Source organism: Drosophila suzukii, chromosome X, assembly GCF_043229965.1.
Source record: "Drosophila suzukii chromosome X, CBGP_Dsuzu_IsoJpt1.0, whole genome shotgun sequence".
NCBI lineage: Eukaryota > Metazoa > Arthropoda > Insecta > Diptera > Drosophilidae > Drosophila > Drosophila suzukii.
The window spans coordinates 19,835,871-19,854,142 of NC_092084.1; the positions used below are offsets into that span (position 1 = coordinate 19,835,871).

Genomic DNA, 18,272 nt, shown 5'->3' on the forward strand with positions numbered 1-18,272 from the left:
TAGTGGAGGCCCTATGTCTTCAACTTAGAAAAACCTCAAGAAAAAACCAAAACAATAGCCGGCAAGAAGACGCACAACTCATCACAAAAAAGGTTTGACAAGTTTATTTGTGTCTTTAATGTCAAGTTTTATTTGTTTATTTGTGGAGGGGAAGCGGAGTTTCCTCGACATTCGCATGGAAAACATGGGCTGACCTTGCCCCATTAGATGGTGATATATCAAACGATCGTCACATCGTGGCTCCGTTAATTTGCGGGCATTATATTGTGTGTGAGACTTTCGTCATCCGATTTTGCAGGTGGAAGTGGTTCAATTTTTCGGCCTCAGGGTCTGTTCGATTGGTAAATGTTCCAGTAAACATTGTAAAATAGTGTCAACCGAAGATAACTGACCAAAGATAATACCAAACATTATATAATCTACGGAAAGAATGGCTTTAGTAATATTGTTTAGGTAAGACCCCAATACATTTCCTAGGAAATAGTTACAAAAATATGACTCATACGCATTGTGGTCCAACCTATTTATTACTAATTTGGAAATTCTGTATTTACTATTTTGTAACCACATTTATGTATTGTTTGAAAGTGTTGACCAAAGTTAAAAATATTAGTACTAATACTTCTCATTTCCTATCCTATTTCCTTTTTGGAAAAAAATTGGTTTAACGGATTCAAATTTATGTGATACATATTTAAAAGTAATAAAGCGGCCTTTTCTTTGAAAATAATTTCCATTTCATCATAATCCTTCCCGGTTATTGGCTTGTATAACAATGCAAAATATAACCAGGAAGTGGTGAGAAATGCAAACATGTGGCTGTCTAAAGCCGCCAAAAAAAATATAACTTGAGGCTACAAAATATCACCCCATAGACAGAAATTGGAGCAATTTCGGTGGTTCCATCGATTGTCGATTAATACGACAAACTAGTTGCGTTGAATATCCGTTCGATATCAGGTGTGTAATGTAATGTAATGACAATTACTTGGCAAAATTCGTGTTGTGGTTTGTCAATTGGCAAACACACATATACACGGTTCAAAATAAAATAAAAACCGGTTGAACAATAAAAACAATCAACCAACAACTAAATACCACAAATTTCACTTTGATCTCTCACTTTTTTTAACTCCTCGGCTTATTCAATGCCAAAAACTGGTCAATTGATTGCGGTTCTTCTGCCAGCTGTCTTTTCATGTCGAAGTTGAAGTCGATAATGTGTTGTAAGTACAGTGGAGATTCTACAAGGCATACTCAGGTGGAAAGTTAAGAAATAATATATGGTTGAAAATAAGATATTATGAGTTACAAGAAGCTTAATTTTTTAAAAGCTTAAGCTATTGCAGATTTTTAGCTGGAACAAACTCTGGTACGTCGTTGAGGTACTCTGTATTTGGTATTCTATATCAAAGATTTTCCCTTTTTTTTAAATTTGAAGAGTTAAATGAATCTGTTACAATAGTTGCAGTTAAGGTTTAAGTCCTTGCTAGGTGAATTGGTTGTGAAACTGAATCGGTTAGTATCGGAAATAAGTATTCTCTAGGATTTAGAGTTGGGAAACTGGCATTTATCGACGTTTGACTGTGCATCTTTTTGACGTCTTTGCCTAAATGGCTTACGTGCGCAATCCCCAACTACACAACTGCAAAGCAACTCGAAGTGGAACCCGAATTCCGACTCAAAATCGAGCCCATCGTCCGCGGAGAGAGGTGCACATAACCGTAAAGTGAGCATGAAGGTCGTCTGGCGTCTGCAAGGAAATTCGAATCCGAAGAGGAGGAAGAAGAGAAGGTATTGAGGAAAAAACGCAAATGTCAAATATACGCTTGTGTGGGAGCGAGAGGTAGGAGCTGCAAGCGGTTATATGTAACCGTTTCGCAATGCACAGCATCAGCCATCAACCGCAACCGCATCGCATGTGAATGTGATTGTGAATATGGATGTGGATGTGGGAGAGTGCGAAGGAGAGGCTCGCGAAACGGTAACCGTTTCACATTGCAAAATGTGCGCAGGCGCAACCGCAAAACGGAGCAGAGAGAGGCAGAGAGCACGTGTGGACGCAGGAATGCCAAACGGTTAGATTTTTAAAAAGTTTTTCAAGTTACATTTATCAAAAGAAATCACCTATCCAAGAAAACCATACTATTATTAAGTCAAAATACAAACTTTTTAAAAAATGTAAGGTTGCAAAATGATTTTATTTTTAAAAACATTGCTTTAAAAAATAAGTGCAAGTTAAAATATTGCGAATTTTTAGAGAACAAACTGGGGATTGTTTTGCATGTACAACTGAATTATTAAAATGTAAATAGCTTTTTGTATTAATGTGCTGCTAGGATATTAAATATAAGTGAACGCAGACGAATTATATTGAATTAAATTTATGTGGCAACGTTCACTATCTGAAATTGTTTTTAAAACCTTGCTGCCACGGCGAATGCAGTTGGATTCGCTGGATAAAAACGTGCGCATGCGCAACTGTTTGGCGGCAGCGACGCCGGCTTCCTCTGCCGCGGCTACCGCCTCTGCCGGCGCTGCAGCAGCGGAGACAAAACGTCGCAGGCCAGCGGCTTTTGTGGCTCAGAAACGCAGCGACTGCCAAGCGAGGCGGATGGCCTAAAAAAAAGCGAAACGGGCTGGCCAGGCGAATTACCCAGTGAACCGGTTAACCGATTATCCATTATCCATTATCCGTTACACGATTACTATTACCCGATGCCAAAAGACGCGCGCTGTGAAACTAACTATTTCAATCACAATTTATTTATTTTTGTTTCTGTTTACTCAATGTGTTTTCGAGGCCTAAATGAAAGTGCAGAAAGGCAAGTGACTGTGAATGCGAACGTGACGACGGCACAGAGAGAAAATATCACCGATATCGGTCAACAATTCGCCAGTTTCTCATATCCAAAGGTTTTCAACACCCCGGTCTTTGTTCGTTTTAAAACATCAGAAAAATTCCGCAGCACTTCCATAAAACTTTTTTTAGGTTGATGAAAATTAAGTGATAAAGATAATCTTCAGACAATCTTTAGTGGATTTTCTATAAAGCTTAAATTTTGTTATCCTATGTTACTAGAATGAATGCAGTTCCATAAAAAAAATTGTAATTTCAACTTTTTATGAGTCTTGTAAAGTTATTTAATTTGTTTTACTAAGTCCAGATCTTGTATTATTACCATAACTTTAATTTTTAAAAACAGGATATGAGAAACTTTAATGGCCGCATTTTAATGTTTTGTTTTTCTCAGTGTGTATTAGTGAATGCAAAAACCGAATAAAAGTGCAATGCAGTGACAGGCAACAAAGTGGATCAAGAGCTAAGGAAACGCCTAAAGAAGTTGTATAAGAAAGGGAATCCTTTCCCCGAATAAATCCCTTAATACCCCTGCTAAAACCATCCAAAAATTATGGTCGTAGTTCCCGCTCTGGGCGCCGCCGCCGTTTCCGTGGGCGGTCTGCTCTTCAAGGCGAGTGCCGCCTCCAAGGCGGCGGCGGCAGCGGGCGTGGCAGCGGCGGGCGCCTCCAAACTGGGCCTGGCCATCGCCGGCGCCATCAAACTGACCACCGCTGTCATAGGCGTCGGCAAACTGACCATCCTGCCTTTCCTGATAGCGGCCATCGCCTACTACAACTACGATCTCTTCGATCCGGAGAATCGACCCTTTAATGTCCAACAAGTGGAGGTGGCCTACGACTTCATCATCATCGGCGGCGGTTCGGCGGGCACAGTTCTGGCCTCCAGATTATCTGAGATTCCCCACTGGAAGATCTTGCTCTTGGAGGCCGGAGGTCATGAGACCGAAATCTCCGATGTTCCTCTGCTCTCGCTCTATTTGCATAAAAGCAAAATGGATTGGAAATATCGGTGAGTCAACTTCACTGTGAAAGCACAACAAACAAGGAAGAACGCTATAGTCGAGTACCTCGGCTATCAGATACCCGTTACTCATCTATATGGAGATATGCAAGCAGAAAAGCGATATTAAAATGCGCCACCTACCGGCGGTGTACAGATTTAAGCGTTATGGGCGTTAGAGTGGGCGTGGCAAATTTTTTTTTTGGATCAATCGATAGGTATCAACGAGACCAATACATTTCAGTTAAAATTTTTTATCTAGCATGAAAAGTGTGGGCGTCACAGGTTTTCGCGGTTTGTGGGCGTTAAAGTGGGCGTGGCAAACTTTTTTTTGGGTCAATCGATAGGTATTGATGAGAACAATACATTTCAGTTAAAATTTTTATTCTAGCATCAAAACTGTAGGAGCCACAGTTTTGGGCGGTTTGTGGGCGTTAGAGTGGGCGTGGCACTGTGCTGAAACAAACTTGCGCTGCGTAAGAAGCTCAGGAATCTGCACGCCAAATCTCAATAGCCTAGCTCCCATAGTTTCCGAGATCTCAGCGTTCATCCGGACGGACAGACAGACGGACAGACGGACAGACGGACAGACGGACAGACGGACAGACGGACAGACGGACAGACGGACAGACGGACATGGCTAGATCGACTCGGCTAGTGATCCTGGTCAAGAATATATATACTTTGTGGGGTCGGAAACGCTTCCTTCTGCCTGTTACATACTTTCCGACGAATCTAGTATACCCTTTTACTCTACGAGTAACGGGTATAAAAATTCCAAAAAATGGGTGACAATTTTATAAAAGCTAGGAACTTTTATACCTTAAATTGTTCTATAACATTTATGAAAATTAATTAATGTTACATTTACTTATCTAGTATGTATATGAAGTGTAATATATTAAATGTTAGGTATTATATTAATATTTTGTAAGTTGTTTTCGCTTTAAGCTTAGCTTTTTAATGCTAATTCATAAATAAATTTCGGAATTCTTCAGTGGAAAAGTGATTAAACATTTAAATAAAAAGGTTTTATAGTTCAATTTAAGTTAAAGCAGGCACTTAATAACTTCCTGGAGTTTATGTCGTGAACTTGTTTTACTACCAAACATTTTCCGAGCACTTTTGTGGGTCAAAGTGCTGATGGGTGGGGTCAAAAAGCTTAACCTTAGCAGTGGCCCGGTTTGTTTATTATTTGCGCCCCTTTTTACCAGCTCATCCCAATGACTTTGCCATTTTCCAAAAGCTGGCAACAACAATCAACGAATTCTTCCATATGTATATGCAAATCTCGCCGGGTGAACCATCGATGAGTTGCCGGCCATCATTAGCATTTGGAATAGACCCAGACAACTCAAACTGGGCGGGGGTTTCGGGTTCAGGTGGCTAAAGCCTAAAGACTAAAGACTAAAGACTCAAGAGGATGATGATGATGATGGTGCCAAAGGCCGGATTCGTTTAGTTAGCAACCGTTTGCCAAATTTCAAACTATTTGCAAGCTCTCTTCACACGCAAACAGCAAAACGATTTCAGCACTCGCCGAAAAGAAAGGGAAAACGAACCCAACTGACTAATAAGATTTACTGACATTTCGCATTATACAGGAAATATTCCATTGAAATACATTTAGGATGGGTCTTGGGAGACCACGGAGATATTTTGTGTGGCCTATTCACTCGTTATTATCTTTGATTAATTATGCATATTCAAAAACGATGATGAAAGCAGTGGAATTCTTGTTTATGAACTTCCTAAATAATATATATTATTTACCCACATATCATTTTACACTTTTCCTTTCTCACTACTCGAAAAAAAATTTCAATTCCTTTACCTATTTTTATGAACTCAATTTTTCACAAAGTTACCTAAAGAGTCCTTTTAAAATAGCTTTATTTATCAATATGTTGTTCATCACTTTCCCTTTTGTTTCTTATAATCCTAATTTTATTGTTCCATTCCCCTTCTCAAGTATCTCCTTTCATTTTAATTGTTTAACAATTTCTCGTAACACTATTAACACCAATTACTTTACGACAGTTTTCATTTCATTCCTCTCGATTTATGGCTTCGGCTCTCTAGTGTTCCAATTTCTCGGATCTTTCACTTTTCCCCGGCCCACTTTCCTCCGTTCCCCGTCCACCGTCCACCGTCTACCGTCCACCGTCCACCTCCCTCCAGAATGTTTCAATTGGGTAAAGACAAACGTAAACCATTACCATTTTACCAGTAGCATCTCGATGGATCATCTTCCTCTTTCTTGTGTCTCGCTTTCAAAGAGCAATTAAGTGCGGCTTTATATGGCTGTTCGAGCCTCTATTAGACAGAAAATGTTGGCTCAACAATAATGAGAAAATGATCAGATTCAAATTAGAACGGGCTACCGTTAGACAAGCCTGTCCCGAGGCCTAATTTGTTAAGTTTTTAGTTTTTAATTTTCGGGGTGGGTCCCTCATTTCATTCAGATCGTTTTCTATCTCACGGCATTTCATTAATAACAGCTGATGCTGATAATCAACGGCCACCTGTGGCCACCGGGTTTCGAATTAACAAATCGAACCCCGCTGCTTAATTATTCATGAGGTTTTTGGCATTTTTTTTTCTCGTCGGAATTTTGTTGGAGCGTGTTACCTATACCGTAATCTATTTAACTGTTTAATGTGACAAGGGGCCGGGTTTTGGATTGGGCTGGGCCTATGGGCCTAGCGGCGATTTCCGATCGCGTTTCTCCATGGGTCTTCTTTCCTCTTCGTTTTGGCTTGGAGTTTCACTTTCAGAATGCCACATCTATTGGTATTCCCATTCCCCTGACCACTTTGCATTATATATTTCCTTTCCATTTCCATTCCCTTACCAAATTCCATCTAACTTTGCGTAATTGAATGCAATATGCGGTTAAGTGCATGCGAAATAAATCATAAGGTGCCAAAAGAAACAATAGTCACACCGGGAGAAATAAGATGTGATCTAGTGCTATAATTTTCATCTTCCTGTTGAGGTTTTCAGATATGCGAATTATTATATCTGCAGGAACCAGTTTGAATATCATACTATCATATCATACCATTTGATGCTACCCAAAATGAAATGAACCTATCACAATAGCTTGTGGTTTTGATTGTATGTTTACATTTCACCGTATTATTCTAAGAATTAAGATCTTTTTTCCATTTTTGTTAAGATCAAACCTAGTCTTAAATCTCTTGAAACAGTCAAAAGTCGTTCAGTGCACAGAAGAGCATAAAAACAAAGCCCAAACTAAGTGCATCCAGTGTGGCAATAAAATCGAGTGTGTTTCTGAATCATTGCATCATTGACAAACTCGGGAGAGTCGGTAGCAGTATCTGCATTTTTGTATCTCAGTATTTGTATCTCGGGCCTCCCAACTCCAGTCAGCTGCATCCCGAGAGCAAGAGATACATGAATATACAGACATACGAAGTATATGAAAAAGTGTGAGTCTTGAGTGTTTGTTTTGGGTGCAATGTGTACGAAACGACACTCGAAAATCGCTTTACAAGCAACGGGAAATTCAGTCAACAGACTGCATAGAAATTGAAACTGAATTACAAAAAAAAAGATTTGCCAATCAGTCTCGCGTCAATCATCGTCAATAATCTTGATTGACTCACTCATGGGCGAAAAAAGTTTCACCCGCCTGAGAAAGTCGCAAAATTGGCGTCATCAGTTTTGTATCACCTTAGGTTCAGTGTCAAATTTATGGGGTTCAAGGTCGTGGAAAGTGATTTTTTTTAATATGCTTTGGCTTTTTATATAATATTAATTAAAATACGGACATACATAGATAAGTAATGTTCCACAAACTGCATTCGAAGTCACAAAAGACTCAAATATTTATACTTGCTGCTTAAATAAATAGTATTAAAAAATATTTTTAAAATACTAACAAATACCTCTTGCGGCACTGATAAAAAACCAAACCATTTGCAATCAGTTTCGCGTGCGATTACCGGATAAATGGCTTAAAGTTTACGACTTGCCGCTAAACATTTCATAACCCACTCGTGTGCAACTATCGTTGCGAGTCATTTGAAAGTATTCAAATTCGCAGCAGACAACAGTAGATGCCGCCTAAAACCAACAATGGTTCTACAGGGTAAACAGGCAAAGAGACGGGGGAGTTGAGTTGGGATACGAGGGACCTAACCCCACTCGTTAACCCCCACAAACAACCCATCTGTTGTGCATTCCCCTTCGGGGGGCGATTATGCAAGACGAGTTGGCGATGACCCCCAGCCTTATCGACATCATTAAATTCCCTCCTCGCGTTCGTTAATGCCAGAGATATTTTGGCATCCACAGTGGAGACGGCGACACGCCCCTGACAGATTCGGGTTCGCATTTTTAATGCAAGCTGCAAGCGGATATCAATTCATGTGGCAACTACACTGGGGGAAAGTAGGTAAATGATATGAGGAATAACCTTCAAAAAGATTATACAAAAATTGTAAACCTTTATATTTTTTATTAAGGTTTACTTTGAAATTGCTCTTAGTGGAAAGATTTGATACATGATCCAAGGTATTAGAACACAATTCCTTAGTTTGCAAATTCTCGCAGTGTTCATTCTGAGATCGGGATATCCTACGCCGGTCCAGTCCAATTTCCCAACCCAAAACCGGATCGCATCGAATCAGAGTTGCTCCGATAAAGTGGGTTAGTCGGTCTGCAGGTCTACAAGTTTGGCACGAAACGAAACGAAATGAAACGGAACGAAATGAAATGGAACGGCGCTGATACTTGGCAATTGCACCTGAATAGCCCGGTTGCCAATCGCCAAAAGCCAAAAGAGTGGCTACGTGAGCCGGTTAAATGGACAGGCTTCGATGGGTCGTCATACTCGAGACTTGTGCCTGGTACCTCGAATTGTGTCAACCGGGCAATAAAAACGCAAAATAAAATAAAAAACACAACTGCACTCTAAGCATGCCCAAAAAGAAGAACCACCGATAAACACTAAATATTGATATGGTTATTGATATAGTGTATGATGATTTTACACAATCGAAAACACGAAATTTGTTATGCCACCAGACGGATCGAAAATATTTACTGTTAATCTAATTAACACCCATGGATTGGTTAGCCCAGAGATTATGCAAAGTGGAAAAATAAGTTGGGGTGGTCAGTAAAAATAATAACGATATAGAAAAATGTAAAAAAGACTTAAGCATTATAATAGCATATCCAACATTTTGGCACCCAAGTTGCCTTTTCAACATTTTTTCCCACATTTCATTAAGCTATTATTTCATGTATAAACCTTTCCGTTAATAAATCGCTTGGAATCGTTGCCATTTTACAGCTTAATGCGGCCGCTAAGTGATTTTATACGGCAATCGACAGCTGTTCCATCCGAATGCGTTTCCCCTTATTTTGCTTCTTGGGCTGGGGAACTACGATGAGGCCTTAACCAACATTCGGTTAACGAGCATTAAACAATTACGAAAATAATGCAATCAAGTCGAATTTTCGGCATGCATATTCATTTCATCAGCGGCAATTGTGATTGCTAAGCCAGTGAATGTCCCTAATGCGTGTTTCAAATCCACTGTTTCTAGATCTGCAGATTCTCAGAAAAAAAATTTAAAGATTCATCAAATGAAACGAAATGCCCATAAGACTTTTTGGGTTATGTCACTAATGCCTTTTTGATCTTTTTTAGAGAAATGTGTGTTCAAAAGTATTTTAAGATGTAGAAATTTTTAAAGAACATAGTTGTGATACCACCTTAAAGGGTTACCAAATAGTTTGGATTTACTTAAAAAATTTCCAAGATAATAATATTCCTTTAATTACTTTAATACTACCTTTAATATTACTTTAATAATTATTCCTTTAATTTTGATATAATCATAGGCTAGTAATTTTCACTCAAATTATTATCTTGTTTCTGATTACATATTTAACTTTAAACTACTTTTAATAATGTCTTAAATTTGTGTTTCTGTACTTTAATCAATATGTTTCAGTTCACCCTAATATAACTTCCAATTCTTTCTGAAATTCAATCCTTTCAGGAGATATTTACACGCACCCACAAAAATGTTTTCAAAAAACCAAGCGAAATGAGTTAATAATATCTTACGTTTATGTGAGTTAACTGTTAAATGGCTAATAAAAGGCAAACAAATTGCGTCAGTTGGGCGTCTCAGATGTGGAAGTCGAGGCCGTAGTGGAAGCGAAAGTTTTTTTCTCTCTATTTTCTTAACAGCGAGCTTTGATGTGTGTTTGGCACCCGTATCTATGAGATATGGCCGGAGCACGTAGCCAATAAGTCAGTATGCCAAACTATGTGCCACAGTGGGGTTACAGTGGCGCGAATTGATATTAATGACTCGTCAACGGTCGCCAGGGGTTAAGGCGCAGGGGAAATATTCATCACCGATCTGGGCAGCATAAATCAGACAGCCAATATGTGCATGTCGTATGCTAATTACCCTAACCCTTATGCCCAGACTCCACCTTGGTGAAATAAAAAAAAAGGAGGAGGACAGGTTTTAACACCCTAACCGCAAAAGATGCAAATGCATTCGAGACAAGCGGATGATGGACCATGGAGAGCTCCAAGCTTAACACTAATCCATCGGCTAAAAATTGTCTGACATCTTCATTATAGACGTGAAATATTAACCACAGGTTTTCGAATTAGTAGAGATTCTACAAGATATGCAGATGCAGATATACAAGACACCAACTACAAGATATTCAGATACAGATATACAAGACACCATATCATACAAGATATCATTGGTTTCTGAGGGGATTATATCAAATACTCTATAGACACCCATTGTCCTAATTTCACATTACAGTTTTTTACCCAAATTCAATTTGAACAAATGTTAATATTTAATGGGGTCTTTTTTAGAGAAAAGTATTAAATTAATAGTCGTATTTATAAGTACAAAATCAGAACAAGCCTGATAAAAAACTGGCTTTAAATTTAGAAGGTATTTTTAACAAATTGGTGTTTTTAACAAATATTTAATTTAATTTTAACAAATTGGTATTTCTCTGAGTTAACGGGTTAATCCTCTGACATCTTTATTATATCCTCAAAAAAACACCAAAAAATTATCAGAATATATGATCTCTAGAGATAAAACCTTAAAATAATCAAGAAAATTGGGTTGAAAAAATATCCACAGCTGAATTCGATAGATATCCCAATGGATTGATGGGTGTTGCCAACTTCGTTGCCAGATTTATTATTTAAACTTTACACATTTTCTCTTTGCTTTTGGCACGCTTTGTTGGCCAAGTAAAATCATTGCTGACCAAGTTTTCCGCAACTGACATTTGATTTCCGTTTGTTTTCTTCGTCGTGCCTTTCTCAGCCGAATGTGGTTAACTTGGCTAAGTCGCCTCTTGATTGTTGCCTGTCACTGGTAATTTGTATTTTCATTAACGACAACAAAAAAGTCTTCCTATATGTTTAGCACCGGGTATAATGGGCACCCAAAAGAAATGGAATTCGGATTTAGATTCGGAACGGGGAGAAAAGTAAAAAAAAAAACAAAAACAGCTCTATAGTTGTCAAACCGTTTTGTTGGTCAATTTGTTCGTTTGTATTGGCTGCACTCACGGCAGGGAAATATTTGGATAATGCTGGGAACTCTGGTAAGAGATTATTATCTCAACAAATGCGTAACTACGGCTGGGATATCCGCTAATTGGTAGAGCTTGAAATTGCTGGGTGGAAATTATCGTGTTTTTCACTGTTTTGGTTGAGGTTTTCTTGTTATTTCTTCTCTCTGATTTCTTTTTTATGCAGTTATCACTAGTAGAAAAACAAAATTACACTGCTTGACTTCCTCTTCGGGTTATTGACTCTAAGCTTTCTTTATAAAATAAATTCTAAATATTTTTATTTGAGGCATTTATATATTTATAAATGCATTTGCTTAATCAATATTTCATAACTCAGGTTTGAGCGTCTTGATTTTATAGTTTTCCTAATTGGTTAGTTTATAACTACAAATTTTAATGGCCCATTTAAATCCTTTTTACATTTGAACAACAACTTAAAATTTAAAAGTGCTTTTTTAACCATGCTTGGGTAACTTTTCTAAGCAACCTCGAAGTACTTTAAGCCACACTTTAAATGCCACTTGTACATACTATATAATCGTACTCAAAGATACTCGCGTACTCATGGATACTTTTATTTTAAAGGGCAAAAGGGAGGTCGCTCGGTTCATTGCCTCATGGATATTTCAGAGCTTGGCCTAATGGCCGTTTAACACGGGCTTTTGTGTATGTGTTGTAATTAAGTTGGCCACTGGGCAATTTGGCTATTTAAGATGTTGTTTTTTTTTTGGGGAGTGGGCGTGGCATCTCTTGACTAATGCGCTTTCATTGTCGCTTTGTTTACTTGCCCACAAAAGTTATCGGATATCTCTTTTTGCTGGCTGTTTGGTGAGATTCGCTAATTGTTTTCACCCAGTCGTAATCTTCGGGGCTACTGCATACCTATGTATTTGATAGATCGTTATACAATTTCGGAATGCTCAGTTTAATGTTTTTTCTGGGTCTCGAAACATCAACTATAAACATCATTATTTTTTACAGAACCCAGCCCCAACCGACGGCCTGTCAGGCGATGAAGGACAAACGCTGCTGCTGGACGAGAGGAAAGGTTCTGGGTGGCTCCAGTGTGCTCAACACGATGCTCTATATCAGGGGTAACAGACGGGACTTTGACCAGTGGGCGGATTTCGGAAATCCAGGCTGGTCATACGAGGAGATTCTGCCCTATTTCAGGAAGTCTGAGGATCAACGGAATCCCTACTTGGCCAGGAACAAGCGCTACCATGGCACAGGTGAGTCCTCGGCTGTACAAAAGTTATCTCTTAGTGTCCAATTAAAGTATCTTGTTCGCCAAAAGAATCTCCAAGCTTTAAAAATATGTTAGCTTGTGGCTGTAATATAACATTTCTCGTTGAGAGACTGTAAATGTCTCTTTAAACATCTTTACCAAGCCATAAATAATTTTTTGCGGCAATAACTCTTTGTGCTTTTGCTCTTTGAAAGCAGTAGCAGCAACTTTTCATTTTCTAATGTGATTCGCAAACAAAATAACAATTTAAGGAAAGCGAAAATTTCAAAAAAGCTTGTTACCTACATATTATACATATATACATCTCCAGATACATTTTTAAGATATATACATAGGTGTGAATATAGACTTTTAATTGTACAAGCAGAGATCAAAAGTTGGGTTCAACCTTAAACTAAACTGTTACGTTTTTCACTTTCGAGTATTTAACTTAAATTCGATTCGCCCAAATGTTATTATTTGGCAAGTTTAAGACTATGTTTCTTAATTATCTTTTTTGCATAACGATTCAAATGATATTACAACATTTAGTAAATGATTTCCAAGTGGCATATAAAACTGATTGCAAGTCAAAACGAATTCAATTAAATTCCTCGAAAGTAAAATTCAGAACAGTCCTGATAAAAGACATAACTAATATTCCTTATTATTTTTAGGTGGCCTTTGGACAGTCCAGGACTCCCCGTACAACACACCCATTGGTCCTGCTTTCCTGCAGGCTGGCGAGGAGATGGGCTACGACATCGTGGACGTGAATGGAGAACAGCAGACGGGCTTTGGATTCTACCAGTTCAATATGAGACGCGGTTCACGCAGTTCCACAGCCAAATCCTTCCTGCGACCAGCTCGTCTGCGATCCAATCTCCATGTGGCCCTGTTCTCGCACGTGACCAAGGTGCTCACAGATCCGCATACGAAACGGGCGACAGGAGTTCAGTTCATCCGGGATGGGAGATTGCAGAATGTGTATGCCACCAGGGAGGTGATCCTTTCAGCGGGAGCCATAGGATCGCCACATCTAATGATGCTTTCGGGGATCGGACACGCCGAGGAGCTGGGCCGGGTGGGGATTCCCCTGGTGCAACATTTGCCGGGCGTGGGACAGAATCTTCAGGATCATATCGCCGTCGGCGGCATAGCCTTCCTCATCGACTATCCCATTTCGATTGTGATGAAGCGGATGGTGAATATCAACACGGCTCTGAGGTATGCCATTACGGAGGATGGCCCCCTGACCTCGAGCATAGGTTTGGAGGCAGTGGCCTTCATCAACACCAAGTATGCGAATGCCAGCGATGACTGGCCGGACATGAACTTCATGATGACCTCGGCCTCGGTAATGTCGGATGGGGGCACCCAGGTGAAGACGGCCCATGGCCTGACCGATGAGTTCTACCAGGAGGTATTTGGGGAGGTCAACAATCGCGACGTCTTTGGCGTATTCCCCATGATGCTGAGGCCCAAGAGCAGGGGCTACATAAAGCTGGCCTCGAAGAATCCGCTGCGATATCCGCTGCTGTATCACAACTACCTCACCCATCCGGATGATGTGAATGTCCTGAGGGAGGGCGTCAAAGCGGCCGTGGCCATGGGTGAAACGGAGGCGATGAAGAGATTTGGGGCCCGATTCTGGAACAAGCCCCTGCCGAACTGCAAGCACTTGACCCTGTTCACCGATGACTATTGGAACTGCTTCATCAGGCAGTACACGATGACGATATACCATATGAGTGGGACGGCCAAGATGGGTCCGCCCTCGGATCCCTGGGCTGTGGTGGATCCCCAACTGAGGGTCTATGGCATTCCGGGGCTAAGGGTCATAGATGCCAGCATAATGCCGGCCATCACGAATGGCAATATCCACGCACCGGTGGTGATGATCGGCGAAAAGGGTGCCGATATGATAAAGCAACTGTGGCTGACCCCCACCACAGTGCCGGCGGGGGTCCAAGGTCAGGGGCCAAGCCCGCGGCAAGGTCACAATACCAGCCCCCCGCCACGAACCCAGTGGCGAAGTAGACGATCGTTAAATTCCAGCAGTGAAAACTTGGACGTAGGAACATCACCAGTTCATCAATGGCCACTGCCAAGGTCGTAGTACATTAACAGGGGTGGGGGGGTTTCGTTTAACAAGAGGTCAAGGGGGTGCGTAGGGGTGTTTGGTTCACCTGGGGGGTTAGCACAAATTTCCGCCTTCGAAATAAATTTAATTTATTAAGCTTAATTTGCTTCCCATTCTCACTGTCTTTCGCTATCTAGCCAAAAAAGAAAAAGAACACATATACTGCCCTGTCCTAACAAAAAAAAACCCCCTGCCTCCTCCACCCATGACCGTAGTCACTTAAGCGCTTCATGTAAATATCGAGTCATTTATGCTAATTCTTACATTTTTTTTTAATATCGCTCGTCTGTTGTGTGTGTCTAATCGAAATGTGTATTTTGTTTTTACTTTTATTGTTTGTTTGACGCCGCGTACACTTGGAGTACCTCAATTAGTCCATAAGTCGAGGATTACGATTACGATGCAAATGTTTGATTAGTTCTTAAATGTAAACGAACCTAATAAATCGAATAAACAGAAATATTACCACAAGCGTTGGGTTATTTTACTATTCTATATTGGGACTTGTAAATACTTTATTTCTGCATAGTTAAATTTGAAATGTATTTTATCTAGTTTAAGGAATAGCAGATTTATGGATTAAAATATTCAATATTAAAGCATTTTTTGGAAGTCATTATAGTTACAAAACCTGTTTTTAAAGTCTAACTTATTTATAATGGCCTAAGAACTGAAGAAATAATTTCTTTTTATATCAGATATAACAGTTAAATTAAGATGTGCAACTAATCTATATACCAAAAGAAAGATACAATTAGAAACCCTGATATCTTCCAGTTTGAAATACCATTGCTAATTCCGGCTTACTTACAGTTTGACATCGGTTTGCCATTGTTCATAAGCCCACAGTTTGAAATTCACCATTAAAAGTTTAGCCAAAGCTTACCTGTAATGAAAGATACAAAAAGAGATTATAAGTAAGCAAACTATTTTCAAATGAAAGCTTAAGATTTACAAAGTTGGCTTAAAACGGGGCTAAAGTTTTAAAAGCTGCCCTTAAAAAGCTTTAAATTTGTTTAAGCCTAGTTTTAAAAGCTTTAAGTTACGGAAATAGGTGCTTAATAATAATATATTAGAATAGGAATATCATCTATTGAAAGATGGATGAAAGGAATATCATCTATTGAAAGATGGAAATGTTCTTAAAATAAAGTATACAAAAGAAAAGAGAATTTAGACTTAAAGAATAACATACAAACATTTAAAGGGATATTCATGAATAGAACAAAACTTAAAAAGGTTATATAGCATGAAAAACAAATATCCAAAGTATTGTATATTCTAAGTTCTCCAATCTTATTTTTTTTTCATTTCAATTCGTGATATGTATTTAAAAGCGTTAGAAAATACGATCGGATAGACTATAATACAATATTAGTGAAAAACAGGAACAATAGGATTCAATTTCTAAAACGATATCGTGTTTAATATGTGAGTTCCCCTTCAGGACCGAATTTTGTTTGGTTTTATGTAAGACATTATTCCAAATATTTCAGTCCTCAAATATGTGTAAGGAAATGTAATGCATTTCCGATAACCACGGCAGTTCCTCATTTCCCACATCGGATGTATTCCAGCGAATCTGAGTAATTCGATGCGGTAAGGTGCGTTAATGCGAATGCCAAATTCCGATGATCTCCCTTCGGCGATATAATTGGAATTTTACAATTGCATTTACGATTTCGTTTACAGCCGATGATAATTGCAATTAAGTACAAACATTAAAGGCAAGCCATAGCAGTAGTTAACGGTGCGTAGAGGGATAATAAATAATTCCCAATTGAATAATGCATTTTTGGTCGGCTCCAATATTTTGTTAACAAAATGCACTACAAATCAAGGTGGTGTGTGCTTGGCTAATTGCAGCAGGCGGTGCTTTTTGCCACTGATATCCCCCATTTTTTTAGTGCATTTGTTCATTACCACTTTTTGCACTTGGGTCGCGGAAGACGGCCATAAATCTGAGCCACATGCCCACATGGCTAGATTCCATCTCCATGTGCAGCGGTGGGGCCCAACTTTAAGGCCGATTCCAATCCCAATCCCGATTCCAATTCCAGCGCTCTCAAGTGCAACGCATAAATATTTATGCTGCGAAGCAATGACCGTCCAAAATTTTGCAGTCATCTGAACGAAAATGAAAGTTGCCCGTAACCGGGGGCTTCTCAGCCCCAGCAGATCCCCTCGCCAGCAGTTCCTGCCCCAGCTGCTCCATTTCAAACCTCTCCACTTTTGCCCCCACCCAATGGGACACTGAGAGAAAAACTATGCTAAGTTGGTATTTGCATACAAAAAGGCGGTATACAGCTTTATATACTGAAACCCATTTGGTATATTTTTCTAAATAGAGTTTAAAAGTGTTTACAAAATAAACTTAACTCATGAAACCATTGATATATATGTATATAATATTCAAACAATAATTATATACCTATACAAAATTCCTTGCTTTTTATAAAGACTAAAAAATATTATTTATCTTTAACAGCCATGTATGATTCCGGCCATTTATAGACTAAAATCATTGCATTGTAGTTAAAATTGGAATTAATACATTTTTAGCTTGGCTGATATTAATCCAAAGAAATAACATTTTAAAAATTAAAATGATTCATACAAATTTTAAATTTTTCATACTATTTAAAATATTTTGACCTTGCTTTACACATAAAACTTTAATTTAAAATAAATATTTAATTTTTCTCACTTTTACTAATTTTTTTCAGTGCAATGTCAAGCTCAAAGTCTTTTTAGCTTAACTTTTTTAGCATTTGGCCTGGTTGTCGGAAGCCGGCAACACGCAGAAATATATTAGCCATCACAGCGGAACAACAAGCTGCGCCGCTCATCATTCTCCTCTCCCCTCGCATTCATTTCGGTCTCCGTCTCTGCTTTTTTGCATGTGCAGAGTTCAATGGGGGGCAATTGCACCTGATAATGCCCACGAGATCACAGGGTTCAAAGAGTTGTTCAACTCTTTGACTCGACTAATGAATGGAGCGAATGTGAATGGATTTATTTCGAGTAGGTTGTGGTTTTTCCAGTGGCTAAGCGGGATTGTTGGGGGACAGCCAAAAAAAAATCTAATAAATTGTAAGATGGTTAAAAAATTAACTAATCTATTAGGGGTTTTAAAAAACAATAACAAAAAAAGGTGAACACGTTTTGGTTTTAAAATCTTATGTTCCTTGAAGTTTTAAATGATTTTTATTGTCTTTTAAACAATGTTATGATAACATAAAGAAAATAACAGGAAACCAAAATCCTCCAGTAAGTAGGCTAACATAAAATAGAAAAATAAATATTGAAATTTTTAAATATCAAAAACCCAAACTCTTATAATAAAATCAAGATTTACAAGACTGCAATCATTATTATATTTGACCCTATTAGATTGTTGACAGTATCGCAATACTTTGATGTAT

General features: G+C 38.8%; 2 protein-coding genes across 8 annotated transcripts in view; one reads left to right on the forward strand and one right to left on the reverse strand.

Moving 5' to 3' along the window:
* The window catches only part of Flo2 (flotillin-2), a 108,000-nt gene that overhangs the window by 38,765 nt on the left and 50,963 nt on the right, over positions 1-18,272 (reverse strand). The gene's annotated exons all lie outside the window — the stretch shown is intronic.
* On the forward strand, positions 2,592-15,001 carry LOC108005102 (glucose dehydrogenase [FAD, quinone]). Its single transcript, XM_070997614.1, has 4 exons — positions 2,592-2,667; positions 3,255-3,871; positions 12,458-12,708; positions 13,382-15,001. Exons 2-4 carry the CDS (start codon positions 3,414-3,416, stop codon positions 14,821-14,823), a joined length of 2,151 nt encoding a protein of 716 aa, XP_070853715.1. The 5' UTR covers positions 2,592-2,667; positions 3,255-3,413; the 3' UTR covers positions 14,824-15,001.